Source organism: Nasonia vitripennis, chromosome 2 (assembly GCF_009193385.2).
Source record: "Nasonia vitripennis strain AsymCx chromosome 2, Nvit_psr_1.1, whole genome shotgun sequence".
Lineage (NCBI taxonomy): Eukaryota > Metazoa > Arthropoda > Insecta > Hymenoptera > Pteromalidae > Nasonia > Nasonia vitripennis.
The window spans coordinates 13,916,937-13,944,223 of NC_045758.1; the positions used below are offsets into that span (position 1 = coordinate 13,916,937).

At 45.4% G+C, this 27,287-nt stretch overlaps 3 protein-coding genes across 18 annotated transcripts in view; 1 reads left to right on the forward strand and 2 right to left on the reverse strand.

The window, feature by feature from the left end:
• Positions 1 to 16: 16 nt before the first annotated feature.
• On the reverse strand, positions 17 to 3,888 carry LOC100679843 (myb-like protein I). The gene is made up of 3 exons (XM_031923696.2): positions 3,337 to 3,888; positions 1,379 to 2,996; positions 17 to 1,299 (listed from the first exon to the last, which is right to left on the reverse strand). Exon 3 carries the CDS (start codon positions 1,285 to 1,287, stop codon positions 220 to 222), a length of 1,068 nt encoding a protein of 355 aa, XP_031779556.1. The 5' UTR covers positions 1,288 to 1,299; positions 1,379 to 2,996; positions 3,337 to 3,888; the 3' UTR covers positions 17 to 219.
• Positions 3,889 to 7,093: 3,205 nt separating this feature from the next.
• Positions 7,094 to 8,267, reverse strand: LOC116416209 (charged multivesicular body protein 4b-like). The gene is made up of 4 exons (XM_031923883.1): positions 8,204 to 8,267; positions 7,914 to 8,063; positions 7,403 to 7,573; positions 7,094 to 7,344 (listed from the first exon to the last, which is right to left on the reverse strand). Exons 1-4 carry the CDS (start codon positions 8,265 to 8,267, stop codon positions 7,094 to 7,096), a joined length of 636 nt encoding a protein of 211 aa, XP_031779743.1.
• Positions 8,268 to 9,779: 1,512 nt separating this feature from the next.
• LOC100121307 (homeobox protein extradenticle) overlaps positions 9,780 to 27,287 on the forward strand; it is a 30,887-nt gene continuing 13,379 nt past the window's right edge. For 11 of the 16 annotated variants that reach the window (XM_032597610.1, XM_008214237.4, XM_016982682.3 and 8 more), the window contains exons 1-2: positions 9,780 to 11,065; positions 11,537 to 11,610. In XM_032597610.1, the coding sequence (XP_032453501.1) occupies positions 10,836 to 11,065; positions 11,537 to 11,610 (304 nt within the window). In that variant the 5' untranslated portion in view covers positions 9,780 to 10,835. The remainder of the gene's footprint in view (positions 11,066 to 11,536; positions 11,611 to 27,287) is intronic. The other 5 variants (XR_004226703.1, XR_004226704.1, XM_016982681.2 and 2 more) reach the window with 3 other exon arrangements.

A 27,287-nucleotide genomic window follows, 5' to 3' on the forward strand; every position in this document is an offset into this window, starting at 1 on the left:
ATAATAAATCTATGAATTTAAAATAGTTATTTTTTTTATTCAAAATACAAAATATAGCACTATAATCAGAATCTTATTTATTCTTCTTTAACACTGTTTAGGCGGTTTAAATTTTTTTAGTATTGTTTTGTTAAAATTGTAAAAACTTAAAAAGCTTATTCTAATTACTCTTATTACAAAATGTTTAAGTCTTTTGAAATACAACATAAATTTTTATGCTCAACTCATGGCTTCTGCCATTAATCTACAAGGTCTCAAAACAATTAAATTTTTTCCAGACAAATCATATTTATCAAAAACAGTTTCAACTTCTAAAGAGTCTTGCGCTGACTTAAAGTAAACGTGGCAATAGCGTACTTCACTATTTGGTAATACTTTCATATAGCTAACAGCTAAGGGTTCATATTGTTCAAACAAATGTAAGACATAAGCACTGCCATAATCAGTATGTACATTAGCAACTATGACTTCTTCTGCATTCAGAATTACTTTTCTTGGTTGTTTAAACACATCCAGTTGAGTCTTGGTAACAAGTTCAGGAATCTCATCATCATCTGTATTGCTATTATTGTACGACTCATTAATAGAGAAAGAATTAGCATTTGCTCCTCGAAGTTTGAGAAGATGTTGAGTTCTGTTCTTTTGGTCTACTAAATTTGGTGGACTTAGAGAGTCTGCACTGTTTGAGCGTGATACTTGACTATTCATAGTGTTCTTTGGTGTCTGTGGGATGAAATTAGATTTATTACAGAAAGATTTACTACTGGGTGTCAATTGCACTGATGCCTTATCATTGTTTGGCCAAGTGTCTGAGTTTTTTTGTTTGTGCATTGATTCTCTGCTAAACATCATAGCATTCTGGAATTGTTGTTTATTAGAATCTGTCTGCTCGTTGTTATTCTTAGGTGATTTTCTTTGATATAAATTTCTTTTTACACTGTCCATACTCGTATCTTGATTGATCACATTGTTATTATTTTGTCTGTCTCTTTGTGAACCATTACAACTTTTATTATTTTTCTTTTTTGGACGATGAGGTACAAGTTTTATAGTGGGGTGATCCTGTAAATTTTCAACCGCCCTTTCAACATCTTCTAAGGTGGCATACTGTACAAAACGAAAACCTTTCTCATCACCTGCCATTGTCAAATTCAGTACTTGTCCATATTGTGAAAAAATTTCCCTTATTTCTTCTTTGGTGAGCGCATGTTTGTTGGGAAAAAGTAACCAATAAGTCCCATCATCACCTTTGGACCACATTGGTCCATTATCCGCAATGAAAGACATGTTAAAAAATTTCTGAAATTAACATACGTATAGGTTAGACTCGGATAACATAGCGTAAACAAATATGTTATAACTAATCATTTGTATTTACAGGTTCACACAGCAAAAAAATGCTGTCCTTGCTAAAACCGCTACTTTTTATAACTTGACACTTCACTGTAGATGAAGCCTTTTCCTTATTTTACTTATAAGGCAGAAAACGAGATGCATGCATTGTTTTTGAATCAACTATCAATGCAAACTTCGCAAGTTTGGGCGCACAGTTGGTAAGTAAATACTTAATACTTATAGCAATAGCGTTTCCAAGAATCTTGTTTGATAACCAAAATATGTTGCATGTGGTTCTATATCTACATGTATATGTATCTATATATGCAAGCGTAGAGATGGCGCTGTCGGTATCACTTTTCAAAAATCAAACGTTATGAAGCAATACGTTATTTCCTTTTCGACGAAAAACAAATTTTATAAATGTGTTACGCTAATGAAATAAATATAAAATAGATTGTCAATTAATTTTTTCATTTAGTTTAATTTATACAACTTTATAAAAAGTCGTGTGTTCGATTTTTCTACATGATTATTTGAATGTCTTTTTTTTTTAACGAAACTTTTTTTTTGAAAAATATTAATTATTTATACAAAAAATGTATTAAATGTGTTATAGCATTTTGGTTCAAAACTTAAAATAATTATATTATCTTTATTTACAAATTTCTGTTTGATGAAATACTTTACCACTTGATATGTCTTCTACTTACGAAATAATAGTCATAAACAGTGTTTCTAGTTGAATTACTGATTTTATAAAATTATAAAAATAATCTACTATAAGGTATTGCTTTAAAAAGTATATTTGGCTTTGAAAAATTATTTGGCATACCGTTAAGTCTTGAGTTAATCTAAAACTGCATTTGCCATTAAAGTGCTAGGTCTCTGGACAATCAATTTTTGACCAGACAAAGCAACTTGGTCAAATAATCTTTCTACTTCTAGACAATCTTGAATTCTTTTGAAATAAACATGACAGTAACGAATACTAGATTCAGGAATTACTTTGATATCACTAATAGCAATTGGTTCAAAGTAATTCAATAAATGCAAAGTATAAGGAGCACTGTATTTTATAGGTATGTTACCTATAATAACTTCTTCTGCATCAATCATGAACTTCTTTTTATTCATGTCGTTGGTCAATGTTCCTTTTCCATTTGAGACAATCATATCAGAAATTTCTTGTTCACTAGTCTGACTTCTTGTGCAACTCGTGAAAGAATTTTTATTGCTCGAGATTGATTGATTACCTCTTCTACCTTTTCTTGGTTGAGTTTGGGGAACATCCACTGTGTATTCGCTTTTTTCAGATTCATTGCTACCTTTATTACTGTGTTCTTCATCGCTCTTATTGAAATTCTCATTTCTTGTTTTGCTTTTTTTACATCTTCTTGTAGGTGGAATAAGTTTGATTACTGGATTATACTTTAATCCTTTGATTGCTCTCTCTACTTCATCGATAGATCTATATTTTACAAAACGGTATCCCGTTTTATCTCCACATATGTGGATGTAGTCGACTTATCCAAAATTTGAGAAAATTTTTTTTATGTCATCTAAACTTAATCCTGCTGTATTCAGAAATAAAACTTGATATTTCCCCATTCGATCCTGTCTAAATAATTCGTTATCATCCTTGCATTCCATACTTGAATCTAAAAAATAAACAATATAATTTATATTTTTTCAAAAATTATTATTTGATTGTATGAATAATTAAACAAAACACGAATAAGCAATTTGTATAAACCGAAAAATATAATACAAACAACTGTAAAAAATGAGTAAAATGTTAAAGCTTCAAAGAAAACAATTAAACGTGCAATAAAAATGGCACATTAAAACTAAAAGATAAATCGATATAATGCATCCTAACCTTGAAAAATGCAAATAATTAAAAGTAGATATTAAGCTTGTAATTAATCAAAAACTTTTTTCAATCCTCTGTAGTGATTAAGTTCGTCAAAAGCGTGAAAAACAATAATTTTTTTGTACCTTTATAGTTGTATGCAATGTATGCAATAAAAAGCCGCGGGTAATCCTCTCAATTTAGTGTGTTATTGCTCCGAAAGTTCTAGGTCTACTGTACTGCAGCTTACAGGTAGTATAGCTCAGATCTGCTTAGCCGCTACACTTATGCTGCCCTAACTTTGTTTGAAATAACTGCGCGATAAAGAGTAGCTCATATTTGTGCGTGTGGGTGTTCGAGCGCCGGTCAAGACAGTCGATTCTGCGCCTGACGCAATAGGCGCAACAAAGCAACTGTAGGGCTAACACATAAGACGTACTTATTCTTCTTCCAGAATGCCGAAAGTGAAAAACTGTGTTTACCCACAAAAGCCACAATATGTATGACGTCCTTGCATGGCTGTATTACTGCGAAGCTTAAGTATGAAAACTGGTTTTCGAGGGCACAACTGCACGCAAGGACTAGTTTAAAATTACTTGCGTAATTCTAATACGAAATTCGAATGCAATGCGCGATATGACCGGTGAAAAGGCGCGAAATTATATGTATGCTATCATTATATGGGTTTATAGTTAATATAGTATGGGAGAATACAATGATTTAATGAGTAAACCTTTGTTTTGCTTTGTTTATTGTCGAAAGACACGATGTTTAGAGGTAAGGCTTTGAAAGGCTCTCCTATTGGCAGCTTGTTTTCGCAGTATTGTATCTCATACCTGCAATTGAACGAACGATATAAATTGCCATTTAAGATCTTGCTTTTAAAACTAAAGAAGTAGAAAAGAGGTTCGATTTGAGCCTTGAATGGTTAAACAAATTGTGTAGCCGAAAGGGATTACACGAGGTGTCTCTGTACCATTAGTTAGCGCTTTAATTATAACGGCAGGATTCTTCACGAAAGACACGAGTTGACTCGTTTCGTGGGTGTATAGGTACTGTAAACAGTTGTGTTTACAGTACCTATACACTCACGTGTATGTTACTTGTTGTTTACAAAACTATAGACTTACTCTGATATTATGCGAAACTATGCGAGCAAAATTGAACATGGAGCGTTAACGTACTTTTTACAATTCGTTAAATATTTTTACAAAACTTTAGTCAAAGTAGAGCTGGTTTGCTTTGATTTATTTGTTTGCTTGACTCTTTTTTTTATAGAAATGTAAGATTCTTTTTATTAGCCTAGAGAGGGCTTTTATTTTTTATTAGCCTTCTGGCATATCAGCTAATCAAGTTGTTAAAAGCGGCCCTCGCACATGGCCTCGGCATACAAAAAATAGAAGATAATCAAGAACAAGAAGTTCGCCAGAGACGCAAAGTCATAAATAGCAACTTTTTCGATATCTTCTTGAAGATATAGATTTTAATAGTCAGTGCAGACGTTCTTTTTGTCACGATCAAAATACTTGAATTATAGAGTCCGCCTGCGCAATTTGTTTGGTCCTCTGCTATGTAACACCGAAAAGCAAATTGTTACGTGTGCAATTAGTTTTTCGAAAGTGCGAAATAGTAAAGAAAATCGGGACCCCCTTTTACCCTATGCTGCTTTTATTCTTACCAGTACGTTGGTGGATGCGAAATCCGCTGGTAGAAAATATCATCAGCATAATGTATCGGTATATTCATGTCGATATCCATGTTCAGTATACTAGTCATGGTACACAACTGTCATCGTTATCACCGATCATATTATAGGTGATCCGAGGTGTGTGTATATCGTCGACAGTCTTAACGCTGTCAACAGCCGTAGACTTTGCAGCTTAGGTGGTCCTAACGAGCGAAATCCGAACTAATAACGGTAAATTGCAAACGTTTGAAATTATACGGTGAACCAATTGAAGTAAATTGTATTATTGTTATTATTATCATTATTTTTTGCTTAGACCGGTTCCAAGTAGAAGCAGCGATAACGCAGCTGTATACGCGATTGTTCAGAAAGGCTCTTTTTGAATGAATTATTCTATTGGAATAACAAACATAATATAATGTAATTTCATAAGCTTTATTACACTTTAGAATCTATGGATCATCTGGCATTTTCTTTTTTTTTACATGGTATTTGGAACTCGAAAGTTCATCGCCTCATCTACGCAAGCCTTCCACGCTGCCCTATCTTGTGTCAACCCCACCCAAGATGCACCTCTCCGATCGACACCCACCCGTCCTATTTCTACTAGATCCGCTTTTACGTTGTCCTCACATCTACGTCTAGGTCTACCTAGAGGTCGCGTTACCATCGGCCTGCCCTTCATGACACGCGCTGTCGTACGGTCGTCTCCCATTCTCGCTACGTGCCCTGCCCATCCCAATCTGCGCGATTTTATTATTCTGTTAATATTTGGTGACGCGTACAGATTGTGTAACTCATCATTGTGTAGTCTCCTCCATTCCCCGGTTTCCTCATCTTTCTTCGGCCCGTATATTTTTCGCAAGACTTTATTTTCAAATACCCTAAAACTGTTGTCCGCCTGCTTAGTGAGAGCCCACGTTTCGCACCCGTACAGAACCACCGGCAGTATTATCGTCCTGTATATTCTTATTTTAACATTTTTAGACAACAGCCTCGACTTAAGTAAATTACTCACGGCGTAGAAGCAAGCATTACCCGAATGGAGTCTCTTATTTATTTCGACATTAATCTCGTTTCTATCATTTATGGTCTTACCCAGATACCTGAATTCACTAACCTTTTCAAAAGTAAAATTCCCAACTCTGAGATCTTCCTCCCCTCTGCAGATGCCTAGCTTATCCACAATCATGTACTTTGTTTTTGATTCACTCACTTCTAACCCTGTATACTCCACCGCTTTTATGAGGATTTCCGCGTTTCTTGCTACCGTTTCCCTACAATCCCCCAGTATATCCAAATCATCTGCGTAGCCTAGTATCTGCGTTGTTCCATTAAGCGTTGCGCCCATCTGGCTAACCTGCATTTTTCTAACGGCATACTCTAACGTTAAGTTGAACAGCACCGTAGAGAGCCCATCCCCTTGTTTTAAACCATCGCGTATCATGAAGGGTTCTGATACATTACCGCCTACTCGGACCTTTCCCGTGCTTCCGTTCAGACATATTTGAATTAATCTCACGAGTTTTTTCGGTACACCGAGAAGTACTAGAATCTGATACATTTTTCCATGAATTTCCATGAATGTCCAACTGATTTATTTGCGTTTAGCGTTTCTGCGCACATGACTATTGTGATTGTTGAGTCGTTTAAAATCGTAGTTTTTCTGAAGTAAGTGCCTTTTGCTGAGGCCCAGGTAGGCGGAGATTCATTTGTAGCTCTTCTGTATAGTTGTGACCTAATCAGTTTAAAGGTGTAGCCTCAACACGTCACTGATCTGAGTTTATGCAGCTGCTTGCATGCAAGTATACCTGAATTTATGTATTGTAAATAGTTGCACCGGCACATTCAGCCTTGCGTATTCTCATCAAAGAACGTGTAGATACAACAATTTCCAAAATACATTTAATCAAATTGCAAGTTCCGTGTATTATCAACACTATTTTCGCTTCTGTGACGTAATATTTGCATATTATATACTTATACGCAGAAAAATAAGTAGAGGCAATTGATCACGTATATTCTGTTTTATTAAAAAAATAAAGAAAGAAAACAATTGTATTGGTAGCTATGTTTTTTATACATCATAGTTTCTTATAAAAGTAAATAGTATGAGAAATTTGACATTCCTTCCGAACGAATTTGCAATAAATAAACGGTCTCAATCAATTTTTTGTGGGCAAAAACATTTGCGTTTCGGTTTTTGATCCCATACATCACAGCTTAGATACTTGTTGTGAGTTTTGCCGGTCACGTCCCTGATAATATTTCGATGATTTCTGTTCGAGATTAGCCGCTTGTTGTAAATCGAGAGTTGGCAGAGAAGTTATAGAAACAGCAGGTGATTTAGCCGTGGTTTGAATACGCAACGATTCTTTCTCCACTTTTTCTGGTTCTAAACTTCCTGGTTCAAACTCGCGAGCTTCGCCATCAGTGTCCCAGTAATTCGAAATGCGAAGATTAAGAACTTACTTTTTGAATACCGTATTACGGTTCGCAGATGATAATTCGGAAGCGTTTCATACTTGTGTATGCCTTAATTGCATAGGCAACTTTGCCCATCGCAGTAACAATAGCGGTACTTGAATTGGCACTTTTGACTATTTCTCTCTGCTGCTCGATTATGGATAAACACCAATCAATTTTCTGAATTTGCTTCTCGAATAGTTTTTTGTTCTTCAATGCCTGGCCAGCGACTGTGTATAATAATGCAAAATGAAATTAAAAAATAACTTATCCTACCTATTTAGATTGCAATCGATGAATTTAAATTGTGCAAGTATTAAGTTTCAAAATTAAATATGGAGATGAGGAGATACGCGTTGTTACGAAGACTTTGAAAATTCTTATGAAGAGAGAAAGCAATTATGCATTAATGTCGGACATTCAAACAAGAACAGGATTGTTTATTATAGACAGACCTTGTATACAACAAACGACAAAAGAAAGTCAAACCACTCCGGAGCAAACAAATAAAGATTAAAATTTTCGTCAAAACGTAAAAAATCCGCGCTATAAATCATTCTCGCTATATACTTATCTTGTTTTTGGTGTCGTTTTTCCCGACGGTCACTATCTCCTGCTCGATTTTGTTTTTCATGACGTTTTTCCTCTCGACAAGACTCATCTCCATACTGTTCCAGGTCTGGGTAGCCAAAGCCTTGGTATCTTCCTTGCCACCGTAGACTTGCGAAATTCAGCTCATTTTATTGTTCTTCTGTTTATGCGCGCACCTGCAAAAGACACGCGCGTACAGTATAACCACACTGTTAAGTCTTTATTTTTGGTCTTTTGTGAATATGTTGTTTAAAATAAGATGTACTTACTAAAAACAGAAGACAATTCCTGGATGTACTCAGTACCAATGTAACTGTGCTGTATAGATCTCATAGACGTTTTAGAAATTGGATGTTGGGTAATACTTTACTATCTGAGTAGGAGAAACTTTTTTACTAATAATTAAAACTTGTTCAGAACATTATAGACACTTGATTTTATGTATAAACTTAATTAGTATTACGATACCGCTTATGGATTCGAGAGTCGAGGGAAATGAGGGAAAAATCAAAGAAAATCTGGTACTACGTGGTAAAGCACGCACTTTCGAAACTATCAGATTGAAAAGTAGAAGAAGAAAAGGTGTAACATCATACTATGACCGTCTTATCGGCCCTTTGAATTTCCTCCTGGAATGGAGCGCTAGACTATCGAAGCGGCGCTGCACCGAAACAGGTTCACCGTCGAGCGACAACGGACAACTCGACAAGTGGTAACTCTAACAAGACCACTAGTATTGTTATCGAGAGAGAACATTACTTTTATCGATTTAAATTAATCAAAAGAGTTTTTCTGAATAATTTGAGATTGTTTGAAGAACTTATCAATATTACGTAATTAGTAGAATAGCTAGATTGCTTCCAAGCTGCTTTTTCTTCATTGTCTGCAGTGTGCAAACTGAACTGACATATTACTTTTACAAAAACTGAAGGCCCTATTCACCCGTTTCTCTCTAGAATGAAGAATAAACATCTTTGCACTTGTGCGTTTTATTCTTTACTTATCCCAAAGCAACGCGTCCGCCAGCACTGTTCAAATTTCCCGCCACGGCGAAATACAACGATGGCCGGCTAAACGGCGGCCATCTTGGATCTGGCGCAGGCGTCTCGTACAAGTCCGTAATTTATCGGCGGCTGGTATTGGCTGGTAGTTCGGAAAGCCGCGACGGAGGGGGAAAGCCGCCACGCTTGGACAACTTGATTTCGGAAAATACTGACTTTGTTGGGAAAATTGAAAGAAGAAATGCACCCGAAAAATCCGTAGAAAATCACAATGATTTTTGGGGATAAATAAATACGTGGTTGGTCGACGAGAAATTTTTAATGAGTTTTGCGAAAAATCGTAAAAAAATCGAGGTGGGCGGAGTTTTCAACGCGCGATCGGATATCCGCGTGCGCGTGAAACGCGCGCGAAATACGATCGTTAAAAAACGAGCTGAAAAAATATCGGTCGCTTTAAAATCGCTGTTCCGTTTTATTTTTATTCAGGACTTACGATTCGTTCTGCATAAATACTTTTACACGAAAGATGATTTTGAAATAATTAGTTTTCTTAGGAAACAAGCAATTCGATACATCGTTCCATTATTTATAGCTAGTGTAAAAACTTTTGCAAACACAAGCCTAAATCTCGTGCTGAATTAATTTCTTTACTCTTTGCACAGGAATCCGCTTTTCAAGAATATACGGAAAATAAAAGGCATCGTGTAAGCAGCAGCAAGGATTGGCCGGTCGCGGGATGGCCGCGCGCGGCGCCGCCGCTATACATATCAGACTTTTCTCGCGCATGCGTACCGCCAGGCTCAGCAGCGAGTTCTCACTTCTCGCGACGACGCCGCCGCGAACCAGACAAGGACAACAGCATCGCGGAGCCCATACTCCCGACAAAGACAGCATCAGCCGAGCTCGCGCTAGACAAGGACAGCTCGATTCCCGACGACGGCGAACTCGCTCAGCTATAGCAAGTCTCAGCGGTGGCGGCGCAGACTGTGTGGAGCTGCTGCGGGGCGAGAGTGTGTGACTGACTGCACGCAGCGGAGGAAAAGGGATAGAGTGTGTGTGCGTTGCTGGTGCGTGCATCAGCCGTGAAGAGGATCCTCGGCGTCGCAGCTTCCTCGTCGCCGCGCAGGCAGCAGCAGTGGCGGCAGAGCGACCTTCAAACACTACTCCGTATACGTAAAACACGACAATCCGTCTGAGGAATAGCGCTCGAGCTCCCCAGACGCAGAGAGAAAGATAGATATATACATATAGATATATAGAGCAAGAGAGAAAGAGAAAGAGAGCCGTATGTGTACAGCCGTATACAGAGTGCGTGAGTGCGAGTGAGATAGAGAGTTATATATATATATATATATATATTATATATATTGTACGTACAACGCGCGAGAGCGAGAAAGAGAGGGAACGGAGTTTTTTCTTTCTCGGCTCTCCCGTATTTTAACGCCGAAGTATAAATAAAGCTAGAGATAAGAAGGAACACAGGGAGCGCGCGGAGAAGAGAAAGACGGAGCTAGAGATAGTAGCTCGTGTGCGACGGGGGATTATCATAGACGTTGTCGTCGTGTCTTCGTCATACATACAGTCTACGTCTCGCGAATGTGTAGTGGAGACGGAGTTCGGGGCACAGAAGAAGAGCGAGCAGTAGCTGCGAAGGTGGAGCGTGCCGAGTCCGTACGAGAGCAGCGAGACAAAGAGGAGCAGCAGCAGCATAACCTCAAAACGGAGTGCGTGTGAGTGCGTTGCAAGCGAGCAACAGCAGCAGCGTCTCTCTCTCTCTCTCTCTCTCTCTCTCTCTCTCTCTCTGTATTCGCGGGTACAGACGCAGAGAGATACATCCTTAAAAAACACACGGTCACATATAACACGAGTGTGGTAGTCATCGTTGTGCGCGAAGCGGTTGATGGATGAAACTGGCAGGATGCTGCAGCACGGTGGATCTGGCGTCAGTTTGATGGGCGGCAATCAGGGCCAAGGAGGCCAGAACGCTGGTGGATATGGAAATATGGGCCCCGTCGACGGCTCCGCGGCCCAAGGGCCCGAGAACGTCGAGGCCAGGAAACAGGATATCGGGGATATCCTGCAGCAGATCATGAACATCACCGATCAGAGCTTGGACGAGGCGCAAGCGAGGTACGGACAGAGCTGTATCTTTTATTATTATATTTATCGTCGCGCCGATGCATCAGCCGCGAGTGTGGGAGAAAAAAATGATGGAGAGGGAAAACGCGCGCGCGTGTGTATCGCGCCGCAGTCATATGTTGGGATTTCGCGTCTGATGACAAAGGATGCGCGAGGTTTGTTTACCGTCGGTGCGGGTTTTTCGCTCTGGAAGCGCGTTGCGCTTTGAAGCGTTCGTTGAGCTGCGTTTCGGAGCAGAGTCGTTGGAACGTTTTACTTTTAAAATTGGTCAATGTTGATAATAGCGCATAGGAGCGATAGTTCGTTCGCAAACAATACTTTCGAAGCGTTCGCCGCGTACTCGCACGCGCGCGAGCTATATGTTTATGCAATATTTAAATAACTACGCTGCTGTACTTTTGATTATTTGAATACGATTATGAACTTACGAGCGATGTTACATGAAAAACATTTCGTTTTCAGAAAGCACACGCTGAACTGTCACAGAATGAAGCCAGCTCTGTTCTCGGTGCTGTGTGAAATCAAGGAGAAAACTGGTAAATACCATCAAACCCATATTTTTCAGCGCTAAATCTCTTTTCTCGAGACTCGCGTTACGAGATTTCTCGGTATATCAATCCGGTAGCTCGTCGAGTGCGTGTATATATGCACAGCTCTGCGGTGGGTTCGAGTTTGCCGCGCAATCTTAGAGAGGGGTCCTATTGTCAAAATTGTTTGATAAACGTAAATCTTATCTGGCGATGTTGACGATACGATTGCGGCTGAGATCTCTCGAGTGTTCTTTTCCCACAGCGCGGCATCCTCTAGTGCGTAAGTCTGGTCTCGTTTCCATTTTTCCACCACCAGCTGGAGCTCGATTGTGATACAGGTGTAGTCTTTGAAAGTTTATTTTACATCTCGTTGATGATTACGGCGGACATCGCATTGCTGACGTAGCAACGTAAAAAAATAAAAGAATTCCATCCCTCGCATATTATATTGTTTTATTTATGAGATCCGATCGATTAATTATTCATTTGCTAATTAAAGATAGCTTATCTCTCTTGGCGAAATTTCATCAGCCTAATTAATCCGCACCTCGTCTGTAAAAAGAAAAAGAGCGGAAGCCCCGTATCGGAGTCATCATCAGTCAATAAAAACAGCAGCAGCAGGCCGCAGTGCAATAAAATAAAAACAAACGAGAATCTCAGCGCATCGTAAAAAAGGGATCAACTCATCCGAGCGGCTCCGCGCCGAAGATAATGAAATTGAAAATTCTATCGACGGGGCCCCCGGGTGCAGGGCGCCCCGCATCACGGCCATTTGAAACTCGTAAACATAATTTTTATGCGTTGTTTGGATTACTCTCGGAGCGCGCGCGCAGAGACCGCGAAAGGCGCAATTATTTCGAGACGAAGACCGGGGGACTTGCTATGCAGAGTGCGTGTATACAGTGCCAAGCTCTTTTCCCCTTTCCCTCGAGGGAAAAGGGCCCCGTGGCGACACGAGAGCGCGTATAGCTTATTGCCGTGTATAGGGGGAGCAGCAGCAACTTTATTCGGTGCGCCTTACGTTTCTTTATTTCCACTGCATTGCAGTAAAATTTTCACGCATCGCACATATCCAACCAAAAATCCCAACACCTCATCTCGCCCCGGTCGTCCCCTCCCCCAGCTCTCTGCGCTCTCGCTTTCTCTCTCTCTCTCTCTCTCTCTCTCTCTCTCTCTCTCTCTATACCACGCCCCTCGCAACGCGCGCGCGTGTATCCCCGATGTGCATCGGAAAGCCGAAACTCTCGCATGCGTGTCCGCCGCTCCGTATATCCGCTGCAGACTTTTCTCGGGGTTCTTTCTCCGTATCTCTCTCTCTCTCTCTCTCTCTCTCTCTCTCTCCTCAGGCGCTGAAGCTCACGTGCAGCGCCGGAGACGCAGGGGGAAAAATACGCCCGGACGGAAAATTGACTTTCGTCGTCGTCGTCGTCGCCCCGATGGGCTATTTTCGACAGCACAGCTCTTTTTTTCATTCCCGATGTTTACTCGCGCCGCGGCCTCTGTTTCGAGTATATATAACCATGGAGAAAATCCAAGCCGCGCCAATTAAAAAGGAATCAGTCCGCTGCTCTCGTGCAGCCAAGAAAAGGGAAAAAGACTCGCGGCAGCAGCAGGAGCGATAAGAACGGATAATTTATTTTGTCGCGAAAGCGCGCACGTTCGAGGGAAAACGAGCGCCCGGAGTAAATGACGGGGTAGCCCTCGGCGAAGAAAGGGGTGGCCGAGAATGCGAGAAAAGCAGCGGCAAAAGAGAGAGAAAGAGGCTACGCGGAGAGTTTATGGCCAATGGCTGACGAGGCAGTGAAAAAGTAGTAAAACCGAGAGAAGAGCAGATAAACGCTATGTTAAGCAGCCCGTTTTACCAGCCATTTAATATAATCAACGTGCGAGAGAGGTGCGACTCTCTCTCTCTCTCTCTCTCTCTCTCTCTCTCTCTCTCGGAATAACTTTGGATCACGGTGTGCTCCGCGCCGCTTGCGCGTATTATTCTAATGACATCTTTGCAGTTGCGCTCTGCTGCACTGCCGCTGCGATTGTGATTATGGCTCTTTCGGCTTAATAAGATTCATCGCCTGCGGTCAATGGGCATTTTATTGCCCGGCGTGAGCGAGCGAGAAAAAAGGTGTTGTTATGCGCGCGCGAACGAGTGCTCGGCTTGATGGGCAGTTGTCACGTTATTGGACGCGTCGTTAAACTCTAATAAAGTGGCTACGACTGTTTGCTCAAAACGGCGTGTCTTGTAAATACCGACGCGTTTTCGGCTTATAATAATAATAATGTTAATCGAGTCAAAGAAAAATAATACACGTATATAATGTACATCTCTCTCTGGACATCCCCGGTCATTTTCGACGGCCTATAGTAGCTCCCGCGGGACGACCGCGAAAAGGCTCGAGGCTTTTCTAAATCCTAATCCCCTTTCTCGCACGGGGAGCCCCTTTTTGGACACATCCTCACTGACAGCGGGTGGTGTGCGACTAGACCTGGCCTCCTCGCTCTCTTTTGGTCTAATAATAAGTTACCGCCGCGTCCATTGAGTCGCCTGCGGGCCTATATCTGATTTCGGAGCAGCGGCACAATGGGAGAGCGCGTCGGGCTGTCAAAATCGGATTCGGCCTTTCGATTGTTAGATCGGGTATGCTAATGCCGTTATACTCTTTCTCTCGGCCGATGCCGATGGCCAGGGAGATAGTCGGGTATTATACATCGCGAGAGGAATTCTTTTGGCTGTGCCGAGGTGTCGGCGCGGCAAGAGTCGAAGGCGGATTAACTTTTGTTCTTGTATTATTTTTGGCTGGAAATCTGCTGTGGGAGGGAACAATTAAAAATCCATGCTCGATTTGGCTGGGATCCAGAACTAACCTGATTTCCTCGCGAGCGAGAGACTTTTTCGGCGGCGAACTGGTTATTAATTCCTCGGAGGGAGAGCACAATATCGGAATCGAGCCGAAAGAAAAAAAATGAACGACAAAGCAGAGGCGTAATTTATTCACAACTCCCTACTGTTTTCCTTTAACTCAGAGTCGCGTCGTCGGTTTCTTCTTTCTCTCTCTCTCTCTCTCTCTCTCTCTCTCTCTCTCTCTCGTATCTCCGATCGTATATTCCTATCTTCATTATTCGAGACGAGAGCTGGGAGTAGAGAGAGAGAGAGAGAGAGAGAGAGAGAGAAAAGGAAAAAGCTGATGAGGAGGGAGAGGAAAAGATGGAGGCGAAGGAATAATAGAAAGGTCTCGAGCGCTCTAGCGAAGGTACACGCACGGATGCTTCCGAAGTCGCTTTATCAACTCTTTCTGCGCGTTCGCACTCGCGAGAGCAGATCTCTCCCCCGTGGCATTGAAAACGTCAGCAGTTCGATATCGACTCTGAACGCCCTCGAGTGGCCTTTTTATTCCTCGGCACGATCGCCGCCATCTCTCGCGGGATAATTAGATTTATTGTGAACGTCGTACGCACCTGAGCAAAGAGAAGAAAAACTCGATCAAAAACGTTACATACACCTCGCGGCAAGCATAAGCATTCCCAGCCGCGCTTTTCGGCATCGCGCAGGAATCCTCTCGTTCCGCGCCGCGGCTAATCGTGAGAATATCATACGAGAATACAAGAGAGTCAACGCTCTCTTTCTCTCTCTCCTCCGCCTTATTTACGCTCGAAGCGCAGGTACGCGCGACGGTCCCCTTCGTTCTTCTCTCTCTTTCTCGCAGCCGCCTTATTCCTTTTTCATCTTATTTCCCTCCGAACGCCGAGCGAATCTTTCTCTCTCTCTCTCTCTCTCTCTCTCTCTCTCTCTCTCTCTCTCTCGGCGCAGCATCAGATCGGCATCTCTCGCGTTTTCTTTCCACTTGATCTTCGAATGCTGCCGCTGCTGCCCTACAGCATGCAGATGGGCTCTCTCTCTCTCTCTCTCTCTCTCTCTCTCTCTCTCTCTCTCTCTCCTTCTTCTTTAGCTCGGGATATCTACGTTCCAAGCAACAGCGGCGGCGGCAGCAGTCAAGGTGAACCGGCCTTCCTTTCTGCTCAAAACTTCCCCTCCTTTTTTCCCCTCTCTCTCCAAACGCGATATACGGCTCTCCGCCATCGCATCCTCCTCCTCCTCCTTCTCCTCCTATATGTGCGCGGGTTCTTCCTTCGACCCGACTAACGAGCCATCTCGCTTGCCCCGTACGCGCGTACTTTCATTCTTCTCAACAGCGAGCGAGCGACGAGCTTCTTCTTCTCCTCTATAGAAATGCCGCTCTCGCGCGCCCACGAATCGATGCAGCGAGAATTCCTTTTGTCGCGTGTATGTACGTATAGAGAGATGAGGGGAGGCGAGGAGGATGTTTTGAAGATTTTGGACGACGACGTGTTCGTGAGTTTTTGCGGCGATGCTGTAGGAGAAATCGATCGAGTCGCGTTTAATAACTTATTGACGAGAGGTGTTTCCTCGGTGAAGAAATTAAAAGAACGAGCGTAGGCGTGCATAGATCTCGAGCGATTTAGACATTCTCATGCAAACCCGCGCTCTTATCACTCGGCGGCCTCTATTTGCGCCGTTCCGTTCTCGGGATTACCATAATTGTGTGTACACTGTCCACATTGTTAGGCTTTGCATATCGATATTGCGCTCTCTCTCTGTTTAAAAGCAACCGCTACTTATCCGCGTGTACGCGCTTCTTTCGCTCTGCAGCGATCTCCAAAAAATAACTCTTCCTCAGCACTTAGTCCGTCAAGCCTAGTCGTCGTAGCGTGCTGAGCCGCGTGTAAATTCTTCTAAGGATTTTGCATATAATTATGAAAATCGTTCAAAGGTTGTGCTAAAATTACAGAGCTTCCGCAGTAACGGCGATTCTAATCAGACTCGACGTTCCGCGATAGGAGCATAAGCAAAGCCTGTCGGCCAATTATCATCGATTACACTTGCACCGTTCGAATGTTTCGCGTATGTACACGCGCATCAACTAATTGCGCGCGTCTGCGTAAAATCGAACGAGCGCGTGTTATCGGGAAAGAAAAAAGAATCTCCGCAGCACGCGGTCCACTTTACGGAAGTGTGCATTACGTGGTCATTCGCCGCGCGGCGAATTAAGAAGCGGCCGCGAGAAGGAGTATAGTATACACACTTCTCTGCGCACCACTAGGACTACCATACACGCTCTCGAGGCTCTCTCTCTCTCTCTCTCTCTCTCTCTCTCTCTCACGCGCGCGATTTAACAAACCATACGTTACGCCGCGATAAAATCTCGCAAACCTATAAACTTCAGTCGCTGGGCACACGCGAACTCAAGCGAGCGCGGGCTATGTTATATCATAAAAATCCAGTAAAATAAGCTCGTAAACCGAGAGCTTCGCCGCGCATAAAAAGCCTCCCCGCGGCAACTTCCTCTCTCTCTCTCTCTCTCTCTCTCTCTCTCTCTCGCTCGCTGCGCGTCGAGCTTTTTTTCTCTCCCGCGCTCGCGTGCGCCGGATCTCTCTCTCTCTCTCTCTCTCTCTCTCTCTCTCTCTCTCTCTCTCTCTCTCCTGGCAATCGCTTCATTCGCGACCGAGCCGAAAATCCAATTTTTTAATGCGCGACGGACAAAGTAGCTACGTATGCACCAGAGAGAGTCGTGCAGGCTAATTAGCCCGCGTCATCCTTTAAAGTTCCGCTCGAGACTGCAGCGCGGCCGCCGCGGCAGATCATTCCTCCCCTTTTTTCTTGCCCCTCTCTTTCGCCTTCGCTTTTCTTAATCGTATGGTAATTCTATGGAGATTGCACGGGCGTGCGAGGAAGCGTTATCTCCCGTATACATACACTTGTGCGCGCGCGGGCGCTCGCTCGGTTTCGATGTATTATATTTGGCGAGAGAGGTAGCTCTCACTAGATGTGCCTGCGTATTGATTATAAATAAATATCTCGACAAAGGCCCGTCGTTTTCGCGCGTATTATTAGCAACCCTTTCTCGTTACGCTTTCGATACATATTTCGAGGTCTCTTACGATTCCCGCGTGTAATTATATAAATACCTCTATCTCTTGTCGACAAAGGCCTGCCATTTTCTCTCTCGTATAATTAGCAAGCCGCGCGACATAAACTCTCGGCAAACAATGAAAAGCTCGCCGCGCAGCCCTTTCCCGTTACGTATAATATAATCTCGGGATACACAGCGCTGATATAGTCATACGCGCGATGTTTTCCCTTTTACGATTATATTGGCCTTATCGCGCTGACTCTATACATGTATACACGAAATTTCAATCCGTAGGCGCCGGCGGCATTAATCCGTAATTGTCGCGCGATAAGCAGCAGCCGGGAGAGAGTTTATATCTCTGCGCGCGTCCAAGCTTTATCTCCTACGCGAGAGCGTGACAAATTTATGCGATAGCGATGAAAAACGCTCGCGTCGAGTGTCTTCTCATCCCGCGATACGTATACGCTCTGATTTGCCTTATCAATTAGTAGCTTATTCGCGCGACATTGTATATCTACGAGAAAAAAAAGAAGTCTCCCTTCGATAGCATCGGTTCGAGACAACGGCGGCGAGTCCCAGTGGACGAGAAGAAGAAGAAGAGGAAGCTTCAACCGCGACCCGAAGACAGAGCAAAGTTCGCGCGCTGTATACACGGCAGCTTTCAGCGAGCTCGCGAAATTTCATTAAAATTCATGAAGCGTGCCGGGATGCGCCGGTGACTTCTGAATTTCTCTCTGTCCCTCTCTCTCCTCTCTGTATGTGTATAGAGCAGGTATAGCGAAGAAGAAGAAGATCCGAAATATAAGATGCGCCATAGTGCGGAGGGAAAAAACGACGACGAGCTGGCTGAGAGAGAAGAGCAGGCCGGACTATGAATAATGCAGAAAAGTTCTAATTGCTCGGGAGAGACAAAACTGTGTATACGTATATATAACAGAGCAGCGAAGTTAGTTTCGGCGGAAAGTTTTTTCCGCGTTTGAAATTTTCGGAGCCGCGCCGCGTAATACATAAATTAAAACGGAGAGAGAGATGAAAAAGGAGGATGTGCATTATACAAACACACACGCGCGCGCGCAGGGATGAATAATACACGGCTAATATCCCTCGATCATCCTCTCGAAAGTCCATCCAATTTATCCTCCCTCGAGTACAATCCTCGATTCAAAACCGCAGAGAGAGTGAGAGAGAGAGAGAGAGAAAGAGAGAGAGAGCGCGCATGGCTGAATATTCAACCAGCTCTTCTCTCACCCCTTTCACTCAGCTCGTCGATTCATTCAGCGCTGCGCTCGGGAGATAAAGAAAACGGCGTGTTGCAGCAGAGCCGGTGCAAATATCTCGCTGTAAAGGCAACACATGAACACACACACACACACACGTGTACGTGTTGGTGCGCGTGTGTGTGTCTATGTACGCATACTTGGGGCCGCCGACTGTAACGTCGCTCGTAAAAACACCGTAAACTCGACAGCAACAGGTCCCGTGTGTCTGGCAGTGCCGCGGAGTCCTGATGCTCGGCTCTCGGTACTGCTTATACTCTCTCTGTACTTGTGCCGCCGTTGCCGCTGCTACTACTACTCTATATCTTGGCGGCTGCTGTGTACTCCTTTGGCTCGAGTGATAACGCGGATGAGGGATAGAGTTCTCGAGGTGATTGGAGCTTTCGTATATAGGGAGTTTCGAGCTTTGCTTTGCTCGCGATTGTCGGCTGCTTTTTATGAGCGCTTACCGCCTCGTAAAATCAGCCGAATCCTACGCACAGCTGGCTCCGTGTATCATCATCGTCGATCAGCCGTTTGCCTTTTCACGCCAGATGAGCCTTCGCACCTTGTAATCGTTCGATGCTTCGCGAAGAAAGAAATGATTCTCTCAAGCTTGCATGAACCCAGATCCAATTTCGCTCTATCTGCGCCAAACGAACCCACGACCAATCTCGCGTCCGGCATCCGCAGAATTCGGAAAGTCGCGATCTCCCCTCTCTCTCTCTCTCTCTCTCCGCTGCAGCAGGCGTACTCGCGTCATTTCGTGCGTTATCGCGATTTCAACGCGGCGCATTCTCCGAGGATTTGGAATTCCCGTCGCCTCTCTCTCTCTCTCTCTCTCTCTCTCTCTCTCTCTCTCTCTCTCTCTCTCTCTCACCGATGCATAATGCATACGAGTATGCGTATCCGTGCGTGTGTGTGCATGCGTGTACAAAGGGGAGAGATATCTGCCGCTCGCAGAGAGGAAAAGGCTGATGCTACTGCTCGGTTGCTGCACCGGCGTCTTTTATCGATCTTCACCCCAGCCGTGAGAGGGAGTTTCGGCTGCGCTGCATACACCGCACACGTCGTCCTGCGATAAGGACTCGAGATTTCGTTCGGAGTCTCGCTTCTTTGTTATTTCATTCCGCGTGTATGTCGGAAGAGCGTATCCGATTTGCATACGTGCGAGCGCGCGATTGGTATGCAATCAAAGGAAGACCGATGCAAATTCGAACGCGCGTGTCCGTCAAAGAAGCACTTCGTACACCGGAGAATCGCAGGATTTCCTCGCATGGCACACGCATCGCAATTGTCTAGTCGTCGTCGTTGTGGAAAACAACGGAGCAATCTTCTTCCGCAATTACCTCTATAACTCGCCGTCGTAAATCTCGACTCTCTGAAGCTTGTTAAAAAAAATCCTCCTCTCAGCTGTCCGCGAAGATAAATAAATCGCGCGCGGTCTATACGCCGCATACAACCGATCCGTTTTCCGCGGGCGATGCCAAAAATTATGGCCGAACTTTCTTCTCCATATAGTACGTAACGTCCTTGGCTCTCTCTCTCTCTCTCTCTCTCTCTCTCTCTCTCTCTCTCTCTCGGCGAAAAAGCTCTTGGCTCCGTTTGCGCTTCTCGCTTTTTCCCGCGTGCTCGGCAGCGGAATTCCGCGAGAGAAGTCTTCGTCGCCGGAAAGAAGAGCGCGCCGGAAGTCCACGCCATCGGGGAGGTATATGACGCCGCGGTTGCGTGTATTTTTCTCTGACTCCTCGCTGCGCGCGATGGATTATTATTGCCAGGAGAGACCGAGCGAGCGAGGAGTTGAATACAGAGATGTGCGGAAGGAATTGTATATATACCTGATGCGAGAGGGAGTAGCTTTCGAGAGAGAGGAAGGACGAGTTTTATAAGAGCAATCGAGGGTATAGGGCGCGAGAGCCGACGTTCACGGCTCCCCTGGGAGGCAGCCGCCGCTGGCTATCCGACGGATGAAAGGGAAACGTAACGAGATGCGATGCCGCGCGTCGGTTCCGATGGACGGAATGTTTTTTTACGCGCGTAATTGTACGTATAGCCGCGGCGTTGGTTTTTGGGTCGATGAGTGAAATGTTGCTGCTGCACATAGGGCTTTCGTCTATGCGTCCCCGGAGACGGGTGTGTGTGTGTGTGTGTATGTGTGTGTGTGCTTTTCTGGAGGAGGAAGGAGCCGAGATCGGGTGCATAGGATCTTCGTATAGAACGCTGAAATGAGAAAAATTATAGATTTCTGTGAGGTATTAATCGACTGAAAGAAACTCGCTTATACACTCCTGCGGCTGAACTCAATATACGTACATTCGTACGCATAATCCCGGCGCCTGCACGTGGCGTGTATATGCGCGTAAACAGCGTCGACGCTCGACTTCGTGCCTGTGCGCAGGGTTCCTCGACCTCCGCTCTATTGCAGCCGCGATCCCTAATGTCTTCTCTTCCGAAAGAACGAGCACAGGGATACCGCACCTCTTTGTGTGTGTATAAACATCTCATGCTGCTTTTTCTCCGCCGGCGCACATTGTTCCTTTCGATGCGTATATAAGTTTGCAGCTTTTTCGGAAACTATAGCGAGTATATCCGACTTTTTCTTGGTATCGAGCTTTTCGACGCGATAGCCAATTCGGAACTTTACACGTGGCGATAAATGGAAATGGCTCGTAAATGTGGAGCATTACAGCGCGTCGTTAATAATTCAGAGCCGATCCATTTATACAAATTAGAGTAAGGAGAAGCCTCCTCTGAACAATTAGAGAAAAAACGCGAGAAAGGCACGTACGCGCGTCTCCCCTTCTTCGTAGCCATTACCCGAATCATCGACCTACCCCGAAACTGACAATGGAAAAAATCATCATACTAGGCGTCCATCAAAAAACCTCAAAAGCGTCCTCGCCCGCGTGGTCCGAAAAACTCTATCCCCTGCAAGCGTGTATATCTATATTCCCGAGATAACAAACATCACACAGCCCACGCGGCGGCGGCAGCGGCAAACAAGTTCCGCACGCGCCACCCCTACAGCGTCGCACCCACACTATCGCGCTCTATACCTACATAGGCGTGTATGTATATACGTGTATACGCAGTAGCTCTCTTCGTGGAGGGAAGGAGGGAGGAGGGGGTGTAGTAGACGGCGGCGGAGCAGCCACTCGATCAATACGCCAGCACGCCCGGCGCGCGCGTTTTCCCTCGCGCGCTGGTTCGTTCGTTCGTTCGGTCACCCTCGTGCTGCCGCTGCCGCTGCTACCCCTCGCTCGAAGGGTGGCGCGCACATGGAGGTGGTTCTCTCTCTCTCTCTCTCTCTCTCTCTCTCTCTCTCTCTCTTTGCGTGGGTGGGTGTACGGGGAAATCCGGATGCACTGCCGAGAGACAGAGAGAGAGAGAGAGAGAGAGAGAGAGAGAGAGAGAGAGAGAGAGAGAGAGAGAGAGAGAGAGAGAATCGAATGTTGCAACGCGTTTGTTTATGTTTGTGTTTTTTCGGGAGGGGGTGGCTCGCGCTCGTTGCCGTTGGTGGAGGGGGGTATTGATTTTTTGGATTTTAGCGAAATTAAAAATATCGCCAGGCGGAGCTTTCGGCCGATTCGCCGCTCGGGCGAGCGCGAGAGGTGTAATGATTTTTAACGCTTTGTTTTGGCTGGAGAGTTCCACGGGTGAATCGTTTTTCTGTATATAGAGGCTGGTTTGGGATATTCCATGTCAAAGAGCTGTCGGGAAAGAGAGCGAGTTTCTGCTAAATCTCGAATCGGGAAAGGCCAGCGTACAGACGGACACGAGGGTATATATAAGGGACAGCGTCCAGTCGGTCCTTCCACTGCGTATAGACCAGCCTGTCCACTCATCCCCCGTATACCAATAGCCGGTGTAATATACAAGAACAAACGCAGTGGCCGCAGTCACTGCTATACCGAGAGATATGCGAGAGAACACAGCAGTATAGCGGCAAACTGTCCCTCTCTCTCTCTCGCCATATAGACTATATATAGGTGGTGGCATTCCGTACACCTGCTCTGTATATTGCAAAAATACCGGACTTGCCGGGGCAATAAGAATTCCCTTCTCTCTCTCTCTCTCTCTCTCTCTCTCTCTCTCTCTCTCTCTCTCTCTCTCGCTCTCTCGGCCGTGATAGATTTTATTATTGCCTCTCCCTCAATTTCCACGCTCTCCGCTTGCGCGCGCATCCCTTTGTTGCCCGGAAAGAGAGCGATGAAAAACGATGAACTTCGCCGGCGACGTATACGCTGTATTCTCTCTGGAAGATACACCATACACATACTCGATCGCGGATTCGAGAAGAGTTGATTTTTTTCTCTCAACCCTCTCTCTCTTGCAAATGCAAAAATATCTCGACTGCGAGTGTGCACAAAATTGTCTCCGCCACACACACCCGTGCAGCATCGCCGTCGTCCCTCGCTTAATTTCCCGGGCTATGCATGTACACATACACACAGAGAGACAGACATTGGCGCACGCTCGGGCCATTTTCCAGCATTCCCCGCATTCTAACACCCGCGCGACTTTCATTAAAAGCCTTCGCCTTCTCTCTCTCTCTCTCTCTCTCTCTCTCTCTCTCTCTCTCTCTCTCCCTCGGCTTTATAAAGGGCCGCCGGAGATAAAGAAGAGGCTCTCTCCTCCCGTGGTGCTCTCTGCTAGCGCTATTGAACAAGGCGTTGTTGAGTCGGAGCCAAGTGCACAGTGTCACTCAACTCGCGCGCACACTTTCTCTTTCGCGAGAGACGAGGGAGGAAACATGTATGTGTAGTTTTTGCAGCGCGTATCGTTAGAGAGCCTCTTGACACACTGCGGTGCGGTGGATGACGCTGTGGTTTCGCTGCAGGTTTTTCGAATGATCCGCTGCTGATGAATACACACAGGGGATCTGTCTCTCTCTGTTGCGGTATTCGTCGATTATTCCGCCGCGCGACAGCCGGCGACGTTTTTATTAGTGTATAGGCTTTTTTTAATTCTATCTCGATACGCGCTGGTATTAATAGGGGTTGCGTGTTCGTGAACGAATAAAAGTGTCAGCTCGGGAGACCGTATATAAAGCGGGGGGGGGGGGGGGGGGCTCGAGCTCTTCCGGCTGAGTAATGCTTTGTTATTTTTTGCAAATCCGAGCGAGCTTTTTTTATAGAACTTCTCCTAATTAGCCCGCTGGTTATTTATAGAAGCGTCGCTCGTATATTCGCGCGCGTTGATCTGTCGTAGACGCTCTTCTTGCCGCGGTATCGTACGACCTTTTTTTCTCTTTCTCGAAATTCCCGTACACACAGCGCACGATCAAGAGATTGTAACAGCGACTAACTACCGCGGACAGTCGATTCCAGAGCCGTATATAATTTGAGTAAAGCCAAGAATCAGCTCCGACATGACTTTTACGACTCCGAGAGGCGTGACTGTACACGCAGGAGTCTCACCCCCCCCCCTCATCTGCAATCCCGCAGACAATTTAACGCGTCCAAAGAGCCGCGATATATACACACGATGACAACGACAGTAGTCGACAGAGACACACAGAAGCGAGTAGTATACCCACGTATATAGTCTGTAGCATAAGGCAACGCATCCCCGCTTGCGGGGGTTAGCTCGGGCGTAATTCCGCGCGAGGCACTCGCTCTCTCGACGTTTACGACGTGTTTTACGCGATCAGAGCCGGCCCGTAACAATTATTGGGCGATTTCGCGGCCGTAAAATTTTATACGTTCACCCCCGCATCCACCCCCTCTACACCCCTCGCTCCGCCGATATATAGTCAATCAAGGGGATTGCATTTTCACTCAGCGAGTCGTGTATGCCTGCGACTCTTTTTTTTCACTCTTATCTCGAAAATAGCGACCAGGGAGTGTGTGCAGCTAGTGCATGGAGAATATTCCGTTTTCCATTTCGCGCGGAAGACTGCGCAGTCGTTCGTCTTCGATATTCAAAAGGACGAAGCCCCTCGGGAGCTGGGAGATATTTTTTTTCTTTTTCGCGCTCGCTCGCTCGCTCTCGTGCACAATAAAACAGCGCGGAATAAGCGGTATCGAGAAAAACTCACTGCGGCGCAAGATGGAAGTATTTTTATATGCGCGGCGATTCGTTTTTCTGCGCGCACACCGCGCCATAAACGTTGAAAACAACGAACTGCGCTGCGTCTCTCCTTCCAATACTCGAGCGCATCCGTTCCGCGTTTGCATCGTTAAAACGAGCCAGTATTCGTCGTGTAAAAGTAGCCAAAAATTAACAACAAGAAAATCGCGTACGCAGTAAAGTTTGGGGCTCATACACGCAACGGCTGTAGCAGCGAAGTTTTCGCTGTATGTGTGCACAGTGTAACGCCATCCGCACAACCTTTTGCTCGTTTCCGCACGCTGCGAGTCGTTCCGAGCAGCCGGTGCTACTCTCTCCGCGTCCTTGTGTGTAGACGATATTCGCTTCGGCTTTTCAACTCGTGTGTCTTATGATTTACGAGCGCAAACTTCCGTACACACAGCATACGTGTGTACGATCTCTCCTGCACGCGAGCGACGTCATATTGGATTTTTCTCGAGGCTCGATAAGTGGATTTCCATAATTTTCCTATTTAACCCCCGCTTTCGCGCCGGCGGCTTTATCTCTTATTCTCGCGTGTGTACAATTTAGCGAGAGAGCGAGAGCTCGTTTGCGCGCCAGCCACCCTCTCGTCGCGCGAATCGGAAAAGCTCTCTCTCTCTCTCGGCGGTGTATATCGAGGGGGGTGGAGGGGTTGGCTTTTCCGAGATATATCTTCGAGGCTGCTATATGGCGTGGCCGCCTCCTCCCCGAGGAATATTCCCGCGCGAGCACAGTGTGTGTGTGTGTGTGTGTGTGTGTGTGTGTATGGTGTATGGGATCCCGGATGGATTCGCCGGATTAAAAGAGCAGTCGATTCTAGCCCTACGGCCGAGATTACCCTCGGGCTGCTGCTGTCTTTTCTCTCTCGCTCTTGCCTGCGTGTTGAGAGATATAAAGGGAGGGATGCTGCCTATTTTCTCGCGCTAGACTGTTCTGGGGGGATATATGAGGGATTTCGATGTGTTCTCGTTTCTTTCCTTTTTGGAAGCAAGAGAGAAGCCGGAGAGTGGAATTTTCAGAAGGATTTTTCGAGAGATACGGCTGCACTCCGATATTCCGGGGATTTGCATGCGCTTTCGAAGTTCCGATATTCATGGGGATAATTCCAAGTCGAGTATACGCTCGGAGAGAGACGCAAATGAACCCTGCACGACTGTCCGGCACGACAACAATACGCCTTTTATAAATTCCCGCGGCGGTGCAGTGTGTAGTAAACGCTCCTACCACCACACTAACACACACTGCCGAGAAGAGAGCGGGGGCGTGCAAGTGTCGGTCGGCAGATCGTCGGAGAGTCGTAAAACCGTAACTGCCAGTAAAAGTGAGTTTACGCGCTTGTAAGGACCCCCCAGGAGCCCCTCTCTTTTCGCGCAGAACTGCATCAAGGCCAAGACGTCGCGCGCTCCTCTTGGGGAAAAAAATGTCGCGAGAGAGAGAGAGAGAGAGAGATGCGCATCAGCGCAGATTCTTCAAAAGATCTCGAGAGAGAGAGAGAGAGAGAGAGAGAGAGAGAGAGAGAGAGAGAGAGAGAGAGAGAGAGAGAGAAAGAGGGACGAGCTTCAGCTGACCGCGTGTTCGTTTTACCTTCTGGCTTGGAACACATTTCGGAGAGTCATTTTTATCTCGTTCCAAGTTTCCTCGTTATACTCGTTGGTATATAATACCGATACATCGGAAAGCGATCTGCGAGAGGCATCGATTTTTCCCTCAGCGTTATTTTCTCGTCAGCGCGCGTGAGACGGAATTATTCAGAGACTACCGACGCCGCTGTATACTTAGCTCCCCCGAAAGTATATGTCTGTATAGGTGCACACGCGACTCCGCGTCATTGAGCTCTCGTCAAAGCGGCTGTAACCGCGTAGCGGGCGCCATGAAAATTTTCACAGCCAGTCTATAATGCATGGCTACGGATCGATTTCGGCTCCTTAACTTTTCACGAATCGGCAGAGCAGCCGAGATGTCAAAAAAAGGCGAGCCGAGAGATAGAGAGCAAGCACCGAGCCGAGCTTTTATGGGTCGTCCAGCTCCATCATGTACCGTAAAAGTACGATAAAAGCACTGTTACGCTGCAGCAGCATAAGAAGCTGCCGCCCAATGTACGCGTATATAGTACACACGTACGTATAGAGCAGAGCAGCGCGACAGGGGAAATTGATTCCTTTACGATCAGTAAACGTCCCGCCGACGATACTTTCTTCTTCTTTTTCTTCTTCTTCTTCTCCTTGCACTGGACTAAGAGTATAGTCCTGCGGTCGAGGATTTTATTACGCGCTCGATCGTGCGCTCCGAGACTCGCTAATTTACATCGGCCTTTACGGCCTCGTCTTCGCTGCTGCAGCGAGGGATGAGAGACTCTCTCATTCTTTTCTTAGAGACGATGCCATACTCCCTGGTGATGATAGCTTTTTTATGGCTGCTGGATATA

Bases quoted from the DNA above. Each gene is read 5' to 3' on its own strand.
- LOC116416209 (XM_031923883.1), bottom strand. From the start codon at position 8,267: ATGAGATCTATACAGCACAGTTACATTGGTACTGAGTACATCCAGGAA. The intron at 8,064-8,203 runs GTAAGTACATCT...GAATTTCGCAAG, and splicing joins GGAATTGTCTTCTGTTTTTA to TCTACGGTGGCAAGGAAGAT. The intron at 7,345-7,402 runs GTATGAAACGCT...TCAAAAAGTAAG, and splicing joins TGCAATTAAGGCATACACAA to TTCTTAATCTTCGCATTTCG.
- LOC100679843 (XM_031923696.2), bottom strand. From the start codon at position 1,287: ATGTCTTTCATTGCGGATAATGGACCAATGTGGTCCAAAGGTGATGAT.